Raw genomic sequence first — 17,821 nt, forward strand, 5'->3', positions numbered from 1 at the left:
AGTTTGTAGGAATCGAACTTCAGCTATAGTATTGCTAAATTCAACTATTAACCACTAAAGCCCAAGAATGTGTTCTCTGGTCTGTTGAAGCCTTTCCTTTCTTAAATCCTTTAGGCACTTTTTTTAGACGAATCGTGCTCACCAAAGGCAAAAAAGGAAAATCAAGAAAATGACATGCAAATGAAGGGAATCAAAATACCCTTAAAGGTGGTAGTTTATTAATCTATCTATATATATATATATATATATATATATATATATATATATATATATATATATATATATATATATATATATATATAAATATAAATATTACCTTTTGTTTTTTCCTTTGTACGCATGTGTGTGTGGGTATGTGTGTACATGCACGTGCGTGCTCACACCTATGCTTAGGTCAGACTCACATGGCCCCAAAATTTTAGGTCTACAGGATTTATAAAAATATTGGGCTTAAACTGTTAACCATTTGATTAGCCAAAATTCAATCTAAGACGTTGAGCTTCAACTATTCCATCTACTCGAGGATAAAAACTATGTTAGTGCCAATTGTTTGGTCGCAATTTTAAAATGTACACTCTTTTCATTCCATTGAACAATCACAAAAAAAAAACAAAATTTGAAAATTCACCCTAGAAAGTGTTATTTTAGCCCAATCAACATAAGCCGTTCATTTTGTTAAAATGCTTAGGTTTAGGCTTTAGGAGGATTTTCCTCTTTTCAAAATTTTTAGATAGCTTTGTTAACATTAGATGAACAATATTGAAAAAGAAAAAAAAAAGGTTTTGAGTTGATAAAGGCTTATATCTTGAAATTGACCAAATGGATGGTCTAGATTCATTGTTGGAGGGGACTCATTTAACCATATTTGTGATGTAAATTTTTTTTTTTTTTTTTGAAAATTGAATATTGGGATGAAGAGAGGGTATATGAAATTTTTGGGGTGATACAAATGCTACAAACATGGTTTTTAAGAAGTGTGGTTATATTATATCATTATACAACCGTTGCATGAAATCATTCCCTATATATATATAGAAACTTCTAAGATTAGCTCATATGAACAAATGAGTTCATATGAGCCCAATGGCCTATATTGAATATGGGCCGATGTGATGAGATTTCATATTTGAATTTTAATATTTTTTATATAAATCCAAATAATTTAAAATTTTAGGTTTGTATTCTTCAAAAATATAATAATCTAATAAAAATATCCAAAAAATAATGTACAATAAATAAATTGACCAAAATACCCCTGAAATGCTTTGGGGTATTTTGGTCAATTTATTTTTATGAATTATTTTTTAAATATTTTTATTAGGTGAGCTTTAATGATAAAAATGGACACCTAAAATTTTATGTTATTTGAAATAGTATAAAAAAAAATTAAAATTTAAATATAAAATGAGTTTGTGACCGTTAGATCGGCTTAGATTCAATCTGGGCCATTGGGCTCATATGTTCATATGAACTAGTGGGATAATCTAACCATTTTCTGATATATATATATATATATATATATATATATATATATATATATATATAGAGGAAAAATCTAAAAAACTCCTATAGGCGAAATGCTACAGTGTTTTGCCACCGCCATGGACTTGCTATGTGGCGGTTTATTGAACAGACCCGTGCCATCTATTGCGGTTCCACGTGAATTTTTGATCGCCACGGACCTAGTATGTCTGTGACGGTACTGCCAATGACTTGCTAGATTCGTGGCGGTAAAAAAACAAACGTCACCTGATTTTTTCGGACAGTGATTAGCCTTTGACCGAAAATACAGTTCATTTTCGCCCATAGGCACTGCGTAGATGCTTATATATATATATATATATATATATATATATATATATATATATATATATATATATATATATATATATATATATATATATATATATATATATAAAACCAATGATCCAATGCAACGGTTGTATCATAGTATAACGCAATGACACTTCTAGAAAACCATGTTTGTGGTATTTGTATGACCCCAAATTTTTCATACATACTCTCTTCATCTCAATAATCAATCCCTCAAAAAAAAAGCTCAATTTGAACCCTAGATACGGTCAAAATGAGTACCCTCCAAAAACGAATCTAGACTATTCATTTTGCGAATTTCAAGATCTTAGCCTTTATAAACTCAAAATTATTATTTTTTTAACATTGTTCATCTAATGATAATAAAGCCATCCAAAAACATTGGATATGAAAAATATCCTTATAAGGTCTAGATCTAAGTATCTCGCCAAAATGAACGGCCTATGTTAATTGGGCTAAAAAAATACTTTCTAGATTGTGTTTTTAATTTTTTCTTTTTTTGTGATTGTTCATTAGAATGAAAATAGTATATATTTCAAAATTTGGATCAAATAAATGGCCATAAGATGGTTTTTTAAAGTTGTTGCATCATATTACTATACAACGGTTGCGTGAAATCATTGCCCTATATATATATATATATATATATATGAGCAATGATCCAATGCAACGGGTGTATTATAGTATAATGCAATGACACTTCTAGAAAACCATGTTTGTGGTATTTGTATGACTCCAAATTTTGCATGCACACTATCTTTATCTCAATAATCAATCTCCAAAAAAAAATAAGTTCAATTTGAACCCTAGATATGGTCAAAATGAGTCACCTCCAAAAACTATTCTAGACCATTCATTTTGTGAATTTCAAGATCTTAGCCTTTATGAACTCAAAATCATGTTTTTATTTTTTAACATTGTTCATCTAATTATAATAAATCTATCCAAAAAAATTGGAACTGAAAAAATCCTTCAAAGGCCTAGATCTAACCATCTCACCAAAATGAATGACCTATGTTAATTAGGTTAAAAAAATACTTTCTAGGTTATGTTTTTTCTTTTTTTGTGATTGTTCATTAGAATGGAAAGAGTGTATATTTCAATATTTGGATCAAACAAATGGCTATAAGATGATTTTTTAAGGTTATTGCATCATATTACTATACAACGGTTGCATGAAATCATTGCCACATATATATATATATATATATATATATATATATATATATATATATATATATATATATATATATATATATATATATATATATATATATATATATATATATATAATAAATGAACTATATAATAATAAACCTATTTTTCTTTGATTTAATTTCAAAATTTCCATCAAAATACACATGATCATGACTTGGAATAGCCTTCAAAAGGCTAAATGTTAAATAATTGATAAATGAGGTGTATTTTGATAAATTCATTTATACGCTTTAATTACTTGCCTTGACCAACTGAATGTCCAACATTTAATCATCAATCACTTTGTGCTTCAACTCAATTGTTCAGTTCACACCACTTTGCTTCGCATGACCGCACCACATGAGTTGTTGACAGCAGTCATGGCATTCCAACCTTATAGTATTGAAGTATGATGCCAATGGTGAGTCTACCGCACCTTCTTGGCTAGTTAGCCTACACCAGCAGCAACCAAATATTTATTTTTGGAAAAGTTTATATAAGTTGTCAACCTTATACTATTGAAGTATGATGCACCTCAAAAATCCTCCAGAAGAAAGTTTTTTGGAAAGCACTCCAATTTAATCATTTGGACTTATACGAAGAAAAATAGAATTGCAAGTTTTAAAAATAGTACATCTTGTATTAAATTATTTGGACAATCTATTTTAAAATTTTCAAGTGTTTATATATCTACTCAATTTGTACCATTTTAGGACTTTTAAATTTAATAAGTTAGGAATAAATATAGATTTGAAGCCATCATAAGGTGTCTAAAACTCAAACTACATCTCCAGACAAAATTTAGAAGTGCGCCTTGTTGTTGTTTACTTTTTTTGATAATTCAATGGGGAAGACATGCCCTTATCCGTTTTTTTTGATAATTCAGTGGGGAAGACATGCCCGTATCCATTTTTTCAAGTAGAATAGGAGGCAGCTTTTTGAAAATATTCATGGGTGGTGTTAGTGGTGGGAATGAAAACCACAACGTAATGACTCTACCCAACTTTTTTTTTTTTTCTTTTGCAAATATGACGAGAGAGTTAGCACCTTAACCAATCAAGCCCGATGGCTTTTCATGACTCATAATTTACTTCTTGCTTCATTGTAAGAAAGGGTGGGACTTTCTACATGTGGATTTGTCGGTCAACAACAACACATTATTCATGCATGATATGATATGCTTATCACTTGCTTAACTATGTGCCCTCAAGGGAGAAATCGTCAAAACTCATATGTCATTCAATTTGATCTTAGAGATAAATAACTCAATGAATATCTTAAGTATCTACCAAAACCAATGCCCTATTTACACTTGGCACTACTAATTCCTTCTTTTAATTAGTAATGTCGAGGATTTCTTCGACAAGACTTAAAGAAATGTGCAATTACACGTGGTAATAAAAAAAACGAAAAAAAAAGGATGAGGTTTCTATAAGGCTTAGGCTGTATGAAAACAAAATTAAGTCTCACATGAAATTCTCGTCCAAAAAGTTCTTGAAATAACTATGATAGCTCTAAAATCAATTTTCAATACCGAGCATGAAATTTGAAACTAAAAAAATAGTACAGACCTCGTGGATTTATGAACACTTATTTTTAAGGCTAAATGAAAGGTCTAGATAATTTGTTATAATAACCATATTTTTAGAGCTTGAAATATATGTTTTTCTTTTACAACCATAATGTTCAAGCTAATATCATCGATATAAAGGTTTTCTAATGCTTGAATTGCAATTTTCGATGAGTTATAAAGTGAGGCTTTACTTATTTTGATAGGGCTGCAGCCCTATCAAGCCATTTTCCAAAAAAAACAAGGGTGTAATTAGCCATGCTTAGTTTTTTAATGAATGTAATCGTGATCCTCACCAAATTGGACACATGGTGTTTTGAGGACGAAATAATTGTAAATAAAATACAAGAGATAGAACAGCTAATCCTTGGTTGATAAATAATGGTAAGGGATTACTATTAATGATAAGATTATAAATATAAATGAAGCACATCGATATTTTCATCCCTTATTGTTTATTGGTTAATCCATGGCATAACAAAAAGAATGATTAAGATAATAGATCTCAAAATTGATGGTGTATCATGGCTTTTCTTGGAAAAATGTTGTTAAGTATTACTGTGAGCCCCACAATTTGCTGTAAAGCAAGGGTTCATAATTCAAAATTTGCTTAAGAAGCCAATTGTGGAATGCCAAATATGCTGGTCAACTCCCTTAGAACTGTCTCCCAAGTCTCTAACCAAAGCAATGTGGAGGATTAGGTTAATTAGGCATGATTCAAAGGATCTTTTGGTGTGGCTGGAGGGACCACATGATGCCCAATGTGGGTTAGGGGAGAGGATAATGGAGCCTTATCCCCACCACTTGGACCCATGAGAAAAACCCTAATGAGATTTGACTAAGTAATATGTGTGGAATGATAACAAACTCTTCTTAAATTCTTTAATAATGATTACTAATCGGTTTTATTGATTAAGTGGCATTAAGAGATTCTAGTACTCGTGGTCTTTTTGGGCTATGTGTGGGTCGTCCTTGATTTTGGTACACTACTTAATGTAGTCAAAAGTTTAGCCCTTAATTGAAATTGTTTCATCATTCTCTCTTTCTTTGAGAGAGAGAGGGGAGGGAGGGAGGGCTTCATAATGAATCGTAGGTGTATTTTATTTAGGGATACTTTACAGGAGCGCATACAGCATGGTCCCACGGGAACATGTATACATTTACTTACTTGGGGTAAAAACACTTGCTAAAGACTATTTTCACGATATGAAATTTTGAGTGTCTCTTAAAATCACCAGATTATTATTTTAAAAATATAATTTAGATTTTGAGCTCCTCAATACTTAGATTTGATGGTTCAAAAATTTGAGTTGTATTTCTTCAATATTGGGATGCTTCTTTTTCTAGCATTTACAAATTTGAAAGATGCCTGAGGAGGTTAGATCATAAATACCTCGAGCCCTTGCAAGACTACTTACCACGATTGGGGTGTACCATTTCTTTAAACAAAGTCCAAAAAAAATTCTTGGATTTTAAGCATAGCCAAGGTATATATGACTAGGGCTGGTTAGGTGACCTATCCCGGTTTGGCCCTAGAAACCTATTGCATTGGCCACAAACTATGGCTGGAAGGCCGGGCCAGGGCCGAACAACCTTGGCTCGAGGGCCAGGTTAGGCCACCTTGGTCTGAGGGCAGGCCAAGGCCACAAGAAGGCTGATCCAACCTGGCCTAGTGGGGCCCAATTTTTCTTTAATTTTTTATTATATTTTCTTTAAGTATATTAGACCCGGCCAGGCCTGAACAAGACTAGGGCTAGAGTCATGCTAGGGCCAAGGCTGGCCCAGCCGGGCCCATTGCCAGGCAGTCCTCTAACTCATAGAATTCAAATCTAACAGATGGGGGGGTCACTGCAACATGTGCGCCAAGACAAATGGTAAATACCACAAATTTGTGTAAGATGGGGTGGGATTGGGCAAGAGCTCAATGCGATTCACTTACCGAGTATTGGGAAGGGTGTGCCAAGTGGGAAGTTGAGATTGGTGGGAATAAACCAATTAGCATTTGCCATGCGCCTCCTCCAATTGCTTCTCTTCAATCAAAAGGGTTGATTCTTCCACCACGTTTGCTTTGTCCATTTATCTATCGTAAGGTGTCAACTTTATACTATTGAAGCAAAACCATGTCGAAAATATAGTTTCACTGCTGCAAAGCATAACAATAATATGAAAATCTTTTGTTTCCCACAATTATGAAATTTAAAGTTCAAGAAATAGTGACGATCAAACAAATCTATAACCATTTTAAAATCTTGAAAATGGACGGTCCAAATAATGTGCTAGAAAATGAACCATTTTTAAAACTATGAATCCCTTTTTTTTTTTTGTATATGAATCTCGAGGCTGACATGATCAGTTTGAGGGTTTTCCAGCATAAAAACAACCGTCTCTAGTGGGTTTTTTTAGTTGCACCTTACTCATACAGTATAAGGTTGAGATTTATATATAAACTTTTCCCTTTTCTAAATCCTCAAATTTTAGGGCCGTTATTTGGTAATTAGTCCCAATCTATGGTGGATGATGGCATGGGTTTGTTTTGTTGTTGTGCTACTTTCCCAAACTCACATGCACAACATCGTGTGTGAGACTTTCCAATGACACGATGAGAGAGAAAGAGATGCGTGCTGTGATGCCTATGTTTTTCTTAGCGAAATCCCCGCTGTGCAATGAATGACATTAGTCGAAAAAGAACAAAGTATAAGTTACATGGGGTGTGAGAGAATAATATAAAATTCTAGAGAGAGAAAGAGAGCTAATTTAAAATGCATTCTAGAGAGAGAAAGAGAGCTAATTTAAAATGCAGTTATTTTTAAGAGAAGGCGCTTTCTTGAGAAAAGGGGGTTAAAAAGCTCTGTTTCCCATGTCCTTCCTTCCCCAAAACCCACGCGCTCTTCTTCTCTCTCATTTAGTTGAGAAACTGGTGTTCAAAGTTTAGCTCTCCCTTAATCTTCAATCTTCAACACTTGAAGCTCTCATTTAGTTGAGAAACTGGTGTTCAAGTTTCTCTCTCCCTTAATCTTCAATCTTCAACACTTGTGGGGCCCTGCGTTTCTTTTCTTCACATCTAGAGACGAAAGATAAAGGGCTTGTAGCTTTCATTTTAAGAATACTAGAGATAGCAGCAAATGCTCTCTCTTTCTCGCTGCCTTCAAAGGGGACTTTCAGCTACCAGAGACATTGTGTGAAACGTGCTAGTGCGAGGAAATCTTCAAAGCGAAGCTTATACTCTCTCTCTCGGTGCCGCGCAAAGATCGAATGTTGAGGAGATAGAGTTGTTGAGGCAAAACATTCGAGGAGAGGTAGGCCTCCAATCCCTCGGGTTTTGCTCCCTTTGTTCCTCATACTTTCCTGAATGAATCGGAATGTTCATTCTCTTTTTCCACCCCAAATGTTTAGAATCCAATTTTTGTCTTCCATTCCTCATTGCTTTTAAAAAAGAAAAAAGAAAAAAGAAGAAACACAATGTTTTGATTCCATTTTGCTTGTTTGATAAGTGCATTAGGATTGTTGAAGGCCACCAAGAAACGGCAACAGAATGGAGGAAAATAATATTTAGAGAGAGAGGGGTGCACAATATTTCTGGTCAATTTCAAAGGTGTCCAACAATTGTGGTCCAAAATATTTTTAAGAGAGAGAGAGAGGTTGTTGGGGAAGAACTCTACATTGAATGCTATGAGAGTTACATGGGAATATCTTCAGTAACCTGCTCCAACTTTTATCCGCACCACACATGACCAAGGCTTCAGTTAAGACAACTGCAATCAATGTTTGTAGCAAGTGGCACTTCTCAAGAACGAATTTCTACCACCCAACTACTCAAAAAAAAAAAAAAAAGTTGTAATTTCCGAATTTGATTTTGATTTAGTTTCCTATTTTGTATCCAATCCCACTACACAATTTGGTTTTTAACTTTCCTAATGACCTTTTTTGCATGTAATATTGGCTTGGATTGTATCCTTCTAACTCTTGACCCTCAAAATAGAATTTTTGTTTTTAAAGAAATAAGAGAAATTAAATTGGAATATTGCAGGTATTTTTGACAGCCAAAGATGGGGGCTGAACCATTCACTAAGTACAAGGTATGGATTTTCAAACTGGTCATTTCTTTTTTTATCTCACGATTAGGAATCGGGTTTTTGGGCTTAAGTAGTTGCTAATATACATTTTGCAGCGCTACATCTCAAGTTCGATTCCTATGATTCAACTACAAAAAATAAAATAAAATTGAACTACATGCAAAAAAAAAAAAAAAAGCAAAAAAAAGGGCCTTGTTCGATTCCTATAGTTCAACTACAAAAAAATAAAATATAGAGAGGTAAAAGTCATATAGCTTTTTCCTTTCTTAGTGGACAACGGCAGAAAATAGTGACCCAAAGCATGTGGGTCCTCCACCATCCGTCCATATAGGGGAAGATGTATGGTGGATGCCTAACTTTCATACTATACACACTAGGTGTATTTGTTTACATTTTTTTTTTCTATTTTCATGTTATTTGTTTTATGTCATCTTTCTTTGTCTTCTATTTAGCATATCCTTTTATTCTTTGTAGTCTTCTTGGCCTAAAACAGTAGTGAAGAAATGGCTGAATATCAAGACTAATGCGAATGAATTTCAGTCTGACTATTGGATTCAAGGCAAGACTCACTCATATTGACTTTTATCATCATCTGAACTTTATCTCAACTATTTGCAGTCAATAAATTAAAAAAATATTATTTGATAATATATCATCTATTCTTGAATTGCAGGACCGCAAGAACGAAGGAAGAGCTGCTCCAATAAGGATCATTACATACTCACAAAGCACTACCCAGGTATTATTCATTCTATTCAAAACCAAAAGCAAAATCACGCTTGCAATAAAAAAGAATCTGGGAAAGTAAATAGTGAAGATGGAGGCCATGATCCCCAAATAAATTAACTTTCAAGAGATTACTTAGAGTTGTTTTTTGGCAACAGGATCACTTTCCAATGGGAGGGAGGAGAATCTCAAAAGGCCTAGGGTAGAGCTAGATGGACCACAAAAGGGTACTGGCGATCGGAAATTAAGGTGTGTATTACTACTAATGATTTTATTATTATTATTATTATTATTATTATTTTTTTTTAAGGAAGTGATTTCATTCATTTTGGGGTCCTATTTTTACATTTGTGATCACTTTGTATTTGGATATAGGATGTTTGTTGGCACATGGAATGTTGGCGGCAGAGCACCGAATCCGGATTTAAGTTTGAAGGAGTGGCTCAACACACCGACTCCATCAGACATTTATGTATGCGGGTACGTCACGTTTTACAACATACGCATGCAAACACTGATGTTTGATCCAGCGGCCAAGCCCGCATATGTAGAAATGTGGGCATCTTAATAAATCTATTTTTGAGATGGATTTTAAGATTTAATTTTTAAAGACATGTAATCCTTAACATGGAGATCAAGAATATAAATAAATAAATAAATTTTTAAAACTAAAAATAATAATTTTAATAAAAAAACATTTGAAAAATTCTATTATATTTAGATAAAACACGTACTTTGCAACTATTTTCAAGATGGATACTTTACCCTTTCTGGACAGCATATACAGAAATGCGGTCCATCCCGCATGAAATGATTTTCCTTTAACTAAACGCTCCAAAAAAAAACATTCATGTTTTGACTATGTGAAATCATATCTTTCTTATGCTGGAGCACAGTGTATATTTGCTCCGTGAAGTAAATACCAAACTAGGAGTATTTTTCGGGCCCTAGAATTTGGGGTTGAACCTCTTGAACCTAGCGACCGAACTCAAAAGAAAAAAATCAAATTGTACACCACTGTGTGGCAAAAAAAAAACATCCCAAGATTGAATATGGACCTTTCAAGTTTTGAATGGCAAGATTAAGTGTTTAACAACTCAAAGTCCATTGTTTTTGTTTGAACTATTCATTTGATGATACTTAGACGGATTCTAAAATTTTAGTCTAAAAAATTCTCCCAAATAGCCCTTTTTCCCTAGGTAGTTTCTGTACAATATGCTCCAGCAGAAGCATACTATAAGCTTTTCTTAACTTTTCAACAAGATTGTATGATGGCAGAAAAAAGTTTTATATGGTACGACAGAGGCTTTACGATAAAAATCAAAGTCGCACCTCAAAACCATGGAGGAAAAGATCGATGAAAACTGTCAAATTAATTATTTGAACCTTGGCAACTTTAGATCAGAAAAAAAATGGATTTCGGGTTTTAAAAGTAGTGTATCTAGTAATGTATTATCTGATTATTTATTTTTTAGCGTTTACAAATTCACTGCATCTACATCATTTACAAAGCACAAAATCTGGGACAAATTTATTTTCAGGCCATCATAGGGTTTTAAGGCGCCAAAACTGTATTTTTTGGTATGGTTATATGGTGCAATTTCATTTTTTAACAAAATTGCTATGCCTCATGCTACCCATTTTGAAATTTAGAAGCAAAAATAATTATAACCTCCATATACAAATGATAAGTGGTTTCTTTAGACAATCCCAATAATTTATTAGGATTTTTCAAACTATGGTTTAACTGGTATGTTTCATTTGGTTTTCTTTGTCAGATTTCAAGAAATTGTGCCATTAAATGCTGGAAATGTTTTAGGAGCCGAGGACAGGGGCCCCGCTACCAAGTGGCTCACTTTGATTCACCGTACCCTAAACGACCCTGAGAGTGACCGAACCGTGGGACCCACCTCAACGAAATCCCCTCAATTTGAAGATGAAGAAAATGATCATCAACCACTCCAACGGCCACGGATAAGCTTCTCTGATCTGTTGTCATTACAAGATGAGATGAATGCTGAAGAATTTGGAAGCTCAAAATCAAACTTAAACCCACACAATGAATATTCTTTTTCAGCCTTGAGCCCCACTCAATCATTAGAAAGGCATAATGAGGGCAAGAATGGCTACTATTTGGCTGCAAGCAAACAAATGGTGGGAATATTCCTGTGTGTGTGGGTCCGCAATGAGTTGAACCAACATATTACAAATTTGAAGGTTTCATGCGTTGGACGTGGGCTCATGGGTTACATGGGAAACAAGGTCAGTATTTTAGATTTTGGCATTTTTATTCATCTCTTTAGGTTTAAAATTTGGCAATGTGAATGGTTTTTATATAAATAACCTAATTTCAGTTATATTTATTTCGTTTGTTTCTTACATTTCCTTGATATAGATTGATTTGATTATTGGATTGCAATTTTTTTTGTGAAATATAGAAGTTATTGTTATTGTGGAAAAGTATACACTGAGGCTATTTACCTTTAGTACAAGGTGGTCACAGTCAATCTTAACTATTGGATGTGAAATTGAGTGGATGCATGTAATCCATTGATCAAGTTCAAAAGAAATTTTTTCGCACTTTAACACATCCAAGCTATCAGATTTACTATCGAATAGTTATAAATAATTGTGACCTCCTTGTACAAAAAGTAAATGGTCTCACTGTATACAATCCCTATTATTACTACTACCTATATTATTATTGTTGTTATTGTTATTATTTATTTATTTATTCAATGTTCTTTCTCTCCATTATTTAGAAGACAAATGCTGATGTTGTTTATAATAAAATAAGGTGGCCTAACATGGAAATCGCCAAACCTATCTAATTCATATTGTAGTCATAGTGACAGGAAAAAAATAACAAAATTGAAAGAAAAGAAATTTCTTTTAGCGAAATGAGGAGCAAGATGCACCTTCATGCACTACCAACTTGTAATAGAAGAGGAAGAATATTGAGAAAATAAAAAAGAGAATATAAAAATCGTACACTACTTAAGAAAATGTGTTGATGATTTATGAGAACGTCGTGGGTCTTGCCAACCATTTCCAGAATATATGGCATTAATTCATTCAAATCTACAATGAGATGAAGCTCCTTGATTTATTGCTAGAACGTGTTTCAACATGTTCCCATAAAAAATTTCCAAGTTCCAACATATTATTTTATGAAAAAGTATGCAAATGTACCTTTTATCTTAGGTACAAGGTATGCAAATATACCTTTCAAATATACCTTTCAAATCGGATGGCTATGTATATGTTATTGTATTCGATTGAATTTTAAAAAAAAAAAAAAAAATCTTAAACTTTGTCATAAACCCCAAACAGTCCAATTTGACATCTAATGGCTACGACTAATTATGACCTCTTACAATAAACATAAAAGGTTTATTTAAAGCTTAGGCTCTAAACAATCAAATTAGAGCCTACTTCAAAACATTCACTACAAGAAGTTCTTTTGATGCCCGAATATCATCAAATTGATCATCTCGACATCAAGATGTATGGACATGAGAAAAGATGAATTTCAAGTTTTGGAAATAGTGCATCTTGTAATGTATTTTTCGACCGTTGATTTTTAAGATTTTCAAGCTTTCATAGATCCGATCAATCTACATTATTTTTTAAGCTTTAAATTTTATAACTAAAGTTGAAAAAATTTAAGGCTATCACAAAACATTCTGGCATTGAAATCATATTTCTTGACACTATTTGAAGGTGGGCTCAAATTTGATTGTTTAGAACCTCGGCTTTATACAAACCGCACCCAAAAATAAATGGTCTCATAATATGCAATCCGTTATTTTATTTATCTAAAAAATCATTTTATATTTTTAATTCGATCCCTTCTGCAATAACTCTAGAAATTAAGAATACATTTTTACTATGACAAAATTTCACTGAGTTTTTCTTACTTCAATGCAGGGCTCAGTTTCCATTAGCATGACTCTTCACCAAACAACCTTTTGCTTTGTTTGCACTCATCTCACATCTGGAGAGAAGGAAGGTGATGAGGTTAGGAGAAATTTGGATATCATGGAAATACTGAAAAAGACAAGGTTTCCTCAATCACATCCGGTCTTTGCACCTCCCACCCCCGATAGCATATTAGACCATGAGTAAGTCAAGAGTTGGCCCTCTTCTTTTAACGAATATTTATTGAATTATACTATTTATTTATTTTCAAATGTTTTTATTTTTGCAGTAAGATAATATGGCTTGGAGATCTAAACTATCGTCTCGCATCAAGTGATGGAGAGATGCATGCCTTGATCCAAAGAAATGATTGGGAAGCCTTGTTGGAGAAAGACCAGGTAGAGTAATTTCAATTTGAGATGTAGTGTTATTAATGTCAACTACTAACCACTCAAGCTTGCTCAAGCCCGATTACTCATCTCTATTCTTTAGTTGAGATGAAAGCAATTTTCTTTCCGTAACTTGCTAATTAAAAAATCTCAACGGTCATGTGCCAAAAGCCTATTAAGAAGATAGACTATTCCATTATATATGCCCCTTTTTAAATGGGTTCTTTGGACTTCTTGCTAGTTGATGGCAGCTATTATTGACAAAAAAATTAATTAATCAAATCCATGTGGTTTCTTGGAGATTAATTAAGGATTGGGAAACTATTTCTACACTTCTTTTGAGTAAATTACATACTTAAGAGCTCCACCAAAATGTGTATTGTTTTGCTATATTCCAATGGTTTATTCAATATGAGTTTAATCATTCCTTTTGGGAATTTTGCAGCTCCTACAAGAGAGAAAGGCTGGTCGAATATTCAATGGATGGAAGGAAGGGAAAATTTACTTTGCTCCCACCTACAAATATGTTGTTAATTCGGAACAGTATGCTGCCCAAAATGCTAAGCCCAGAGAAAAACGACGAACCCCAGCTTGGTAAGGCCTCTTTCGTTAATAGTAAAACTTTGAATAAAATCTTTGATTTCTGTTCTTTCAGCAGTTTCATTCATTTTGTCCCGATATGCTTCACATTGATCTACGATATCTCTTGGAGATTTTTAAAAATCAGGGAAGTTGATTTTTGGCTAATTTTGGGCTAATTTTCAGCCATTTGGTTCTTCCATGTTCTTTACAAATGATGTTTAATATTTATTTTTTTATTTTGATTTTGATTTGTGCCTCCTGTAGATGAATTCTCAAATTCTGTATTCTTATATTTTTTACCTATTTTTGGCCTTCTCTTTTTTTGTTTTGTGTTTTATAATATCGACTGACTTAGTCGAGCTGACATGGCAAATCAGATCTATTGACTTGAGCCTGTCAGGCACACTGTTTGGGTACCCGAGCCAGTTTTTTAAGCACCAAAAGACTAAGGGCGTGTTTGATAAGTGCAAGTTTCTGGAAGTGGGAGTTAAATGTCTCACTTCTATGTTTGATATTACTGTGTGGAAGCTGTAAAATGGAAAGGCGACCTTTCATGCAGTCTTTTTTTAGTATTAGCATAGGTTTATTTTTGGAAGATCTCTCTTCAATCTTCCATAATTTGTGAGAGAGTCCCCTCCATTTCCAAAAACTCCATGTGTTAAACACACCGTAAAGGTTTTTTCTTGATGCAATGCGAGTGCTCCAATGATTTTTTTTTTTACTCTTTTTATTTTACCTTAATGCCTTGCAATGCTTTCCTATTTTTTTGCAAGGAAACCTCTTTAAACTGGAGTGGAATTTCTGTAATTTTTACACAAAGCACTAAAGAAAGTTATTGGGCAATTAGCCGCTTCTCACATGTGACCTTATTTTATAAAACCTTTCACCTTTATTACAGGAAGTTCACAATCATCCCAACCCCTACTTATTATATGTAAAACACACCCACTTCAAGGGCAGGACAAAATTTGAAAATAATCCTTTCCATTCATTAGCCAGATCAATGTTACACTTTTAAGTGCCCCAATTTTACAAACATTTAGTAAATGCCCTTATGGTATACTTTCTTTTATTTTATTTGAGAGTGTATACAATGAGACCATTTATCTCTAGTATAAGGAGGTTACAATTATTTATAACTATCCGATGTGTAATCTGATAGCTTGGATGTGTCACAAAATTTGAAATTTTTTTTTTTAAAGTTTTTATTTAGTCAGTGAAATAAATACAACCATCCAATTTTACATCTAATGATAAAAATTAATTGTATCCTCTTTGTATAAAAAGATAACGTTGTATAGTTTTCTTTTTTTATTAAGGGTGATCTTATCTAAATCTCTCTCTCTATTTTTTATTTTGGTAAGTACAAGAAATACTTCTCTCTATTGACCCACTTGTGTGCGTGTGGCGACGGGCAAAACAGGTGCGATCGCATCTTATGGCGTGGGAGTGGGCTGACCCAACTGACCTATTCTCGGGCCGAGTCCAAATTCTCGGACCACCGGCCCGTCTTCTCTCTCTTCTTTCTCCAACTCTCTATTCTCTCTCTAACTCTACAAACCAACTCTCACTTCAACTGTCATGAACCCCCAAAGCCCTCTACCTGCACAACTGCCAGGGTCTTGGCCGAAGAGCTGCTCCCCAGTCACCTTGTCGCCCATTGACCCATCCCATGCCTCACCAACATTTTTAGAGAGAGAAACCCTTTTTGTAGAGAGAGAAAGAAATCAACCATCATGTCTCATTGTGCCGGGAGTGCGCAGACCGAAGGTCGGCGCGGCCGGTGGGCTCAGGGGTCACGCTTTGAGGGTGAAAAGCTGGACCCCTCGAGCTCGTGGGTCACGCTTTGAGGGTGAAAAGCTGGACCCCTCGAGTTCGTTGTAGAGAGAGCAGGGAAAGATGCCAAAGCCTAACCACTCTCTCTCATCATGAGGGAACATGTGTATACCTGCAATTTTCTCTCTCTTCCCAGATTTGAGTTTTGTTTTTTGTATTTATTTTTTTTGTCTTTTGCGCTCCAGCTGTACTTGGTGGCGTTCATGATGCAGGAAAGAGTCTTTGGCTATTTTTTATTTTATTTTTTTTGGCGCCTTTACGGCATTTTTTTAATGTAAATATTATTATTTTTTGTTCTTTTTTGAGTTAAATGACTTTGTTATTGGTTTTGCTGCTTAATAAAGATGAGGAAATTTTTCTTGGTCTGCAGTAGTTTATGTTGATTAGGTTTAGCCTTTTTACTTCCTTGTCATTTACTAGTTTCTTTTGACTTACTTAACTGGAAAATTCTTTTGGACTGTATCTTCTGTGGGTTTGGAGCTGCACCTTATTTTATTGTTATTATTTTTTGAGTGATTCGGTTGGGGGTAGGAATTGAGCCAGGCTAATTAAGCCCGTACTCTTTTTCCCATTTTATTTTATTATGTGATGTGTGCGCTTTATATCAATGTTGTCGTATCCTCTTCGGGTTTTATTTTATTATGTCATGTGTGCGCTTTATATCAATGTTACCGAATTCGTTTCAGATATTTTTGGTTTGGTTCAAAAAATGAAACAATTTGAAAAATGAAACAATTCGGTGCTACGGTTTATTTTGGAGGAAGATTTCAGATTTTTTTTAATTTAATATAAATAAACTAAAAATTTATATATATCAAATATATAAAAATAATGGAAAAAATTTAAAATTTTAAAATAAATTTTTTTAAAAAATACTTTTATATAGGTAATTTCTTTTCTAACCGAAACATCCCGACGTTTCGACCGAAGTAGACCTGAAGTATCCCAAAACGGCTTGAATATGACCAAAGTGACAGCACCACGTTTATCTTCGGCCAAAGCAAAATCCGAAAGCTTCGGCCAAAGCAAAATGAATTTGATAACATTACTTTATATGAACTGCACCCTATTTTATTTTGACCAAACACTATATAATAAGACTCGTGGATTTGTTACAAAATATTTGTTTAATTTATCATTGCCATTTACCTTAGCAAAATCATCGTAGTTACAAATGAAAGTAGGCTTTACTATTAACCACCCTTGAAATCTCAAAAAAAAAAAAAATAAAAAAATTTTACACCCATACTATATTTAAATATGATAATTATGCATGGGTCTAAAATTTATTAAAATCTATGAGGTCCAATGGTTTGATGTTCCAAACATCAAACCGTTGTTTTTTTTCACTTTTTTTTTTTTTTAACTCTCTCCTTAATGTTCTAAACATCTGACTACTTATTCATTTTACTTTTAATTTTTTGAAATGTAGGAACCTGTCTCAGATTCCAGACCTCAGACTGCTTAGCTTCTCTGAAGATTGTTCAAGCCAAGTGGTTTGAGATCTAGAAACTCATACAAGTCCCTAGAGTGTGAAATTCATAGTCTACGTACTTATCCCACGTCTAGAATGTTGGACTAAAATTCACAGTTTAGCGACCCGTCCAAGGTTAAAGACCTTGGAGCACTTGCCTTGCACAATCTTCATATGAGCCAAGTAGCGTAAGGATCTAGAACTCAAACTAGCTATGCAT

At 33.7% G+C, this 17,821-nt stretch overlaps 1 protein-coding gene across 1 annotated transcript; it reads left to right on the forward strand.

The window, feature by feature from the left end:
* The first annotated feature begins 7,386 nt into the window (after positions 1–7,386).
* Positions 7,387–16,492, forward strand: LOC18438359 (type I inositol polyphosphate 5-phosphatase 8). The gene is made up of 11 exons (XM_006848511.4): positions 7,387–7,896; positions 8,628–8,676; positions 9,148–9,232; positions 9,347–9,412; positions 9,558–9,648; positions 9,775–9,879; positions 11,178–11,661; positions 13,330–13,523; positions 13,610–13,718; positions 14,155–14,303; positions 15,715–16,492. The coding sequence occupies exons 2-11, from the start codon at positions 8,647–8,649 to the stop codon at positions 15,953–15,955; spliced, it is 1,554 nt and encodes a 517-aa protein (XP_006848574.3). The 5' UTR covers positions 7,387–7,896; positions 8,628–8,646; the 3' UTR covers positions 15,956–16,492.
* The last annotated feature ends 1,329 nt before the right edge of the window (positions 16,493–17,821 follow it).

This window comes from Amborella trichopoda, chromosome 8 (assembly GCF_054954075.1).
Source record: "Amborella trichopoda isolate Santa Cruz 75 chromosome 8, AtrichopodaSantaCruz75HAP2 v2.0, whole genome shotgun sequence".
NCBI classification, from domain to species: Eukaryota; Viridiplantae; Streptophyta; class Magnoliopsida; order Amborellales; family Amborellaceae; genus Amborella; species Amborella trichopoda.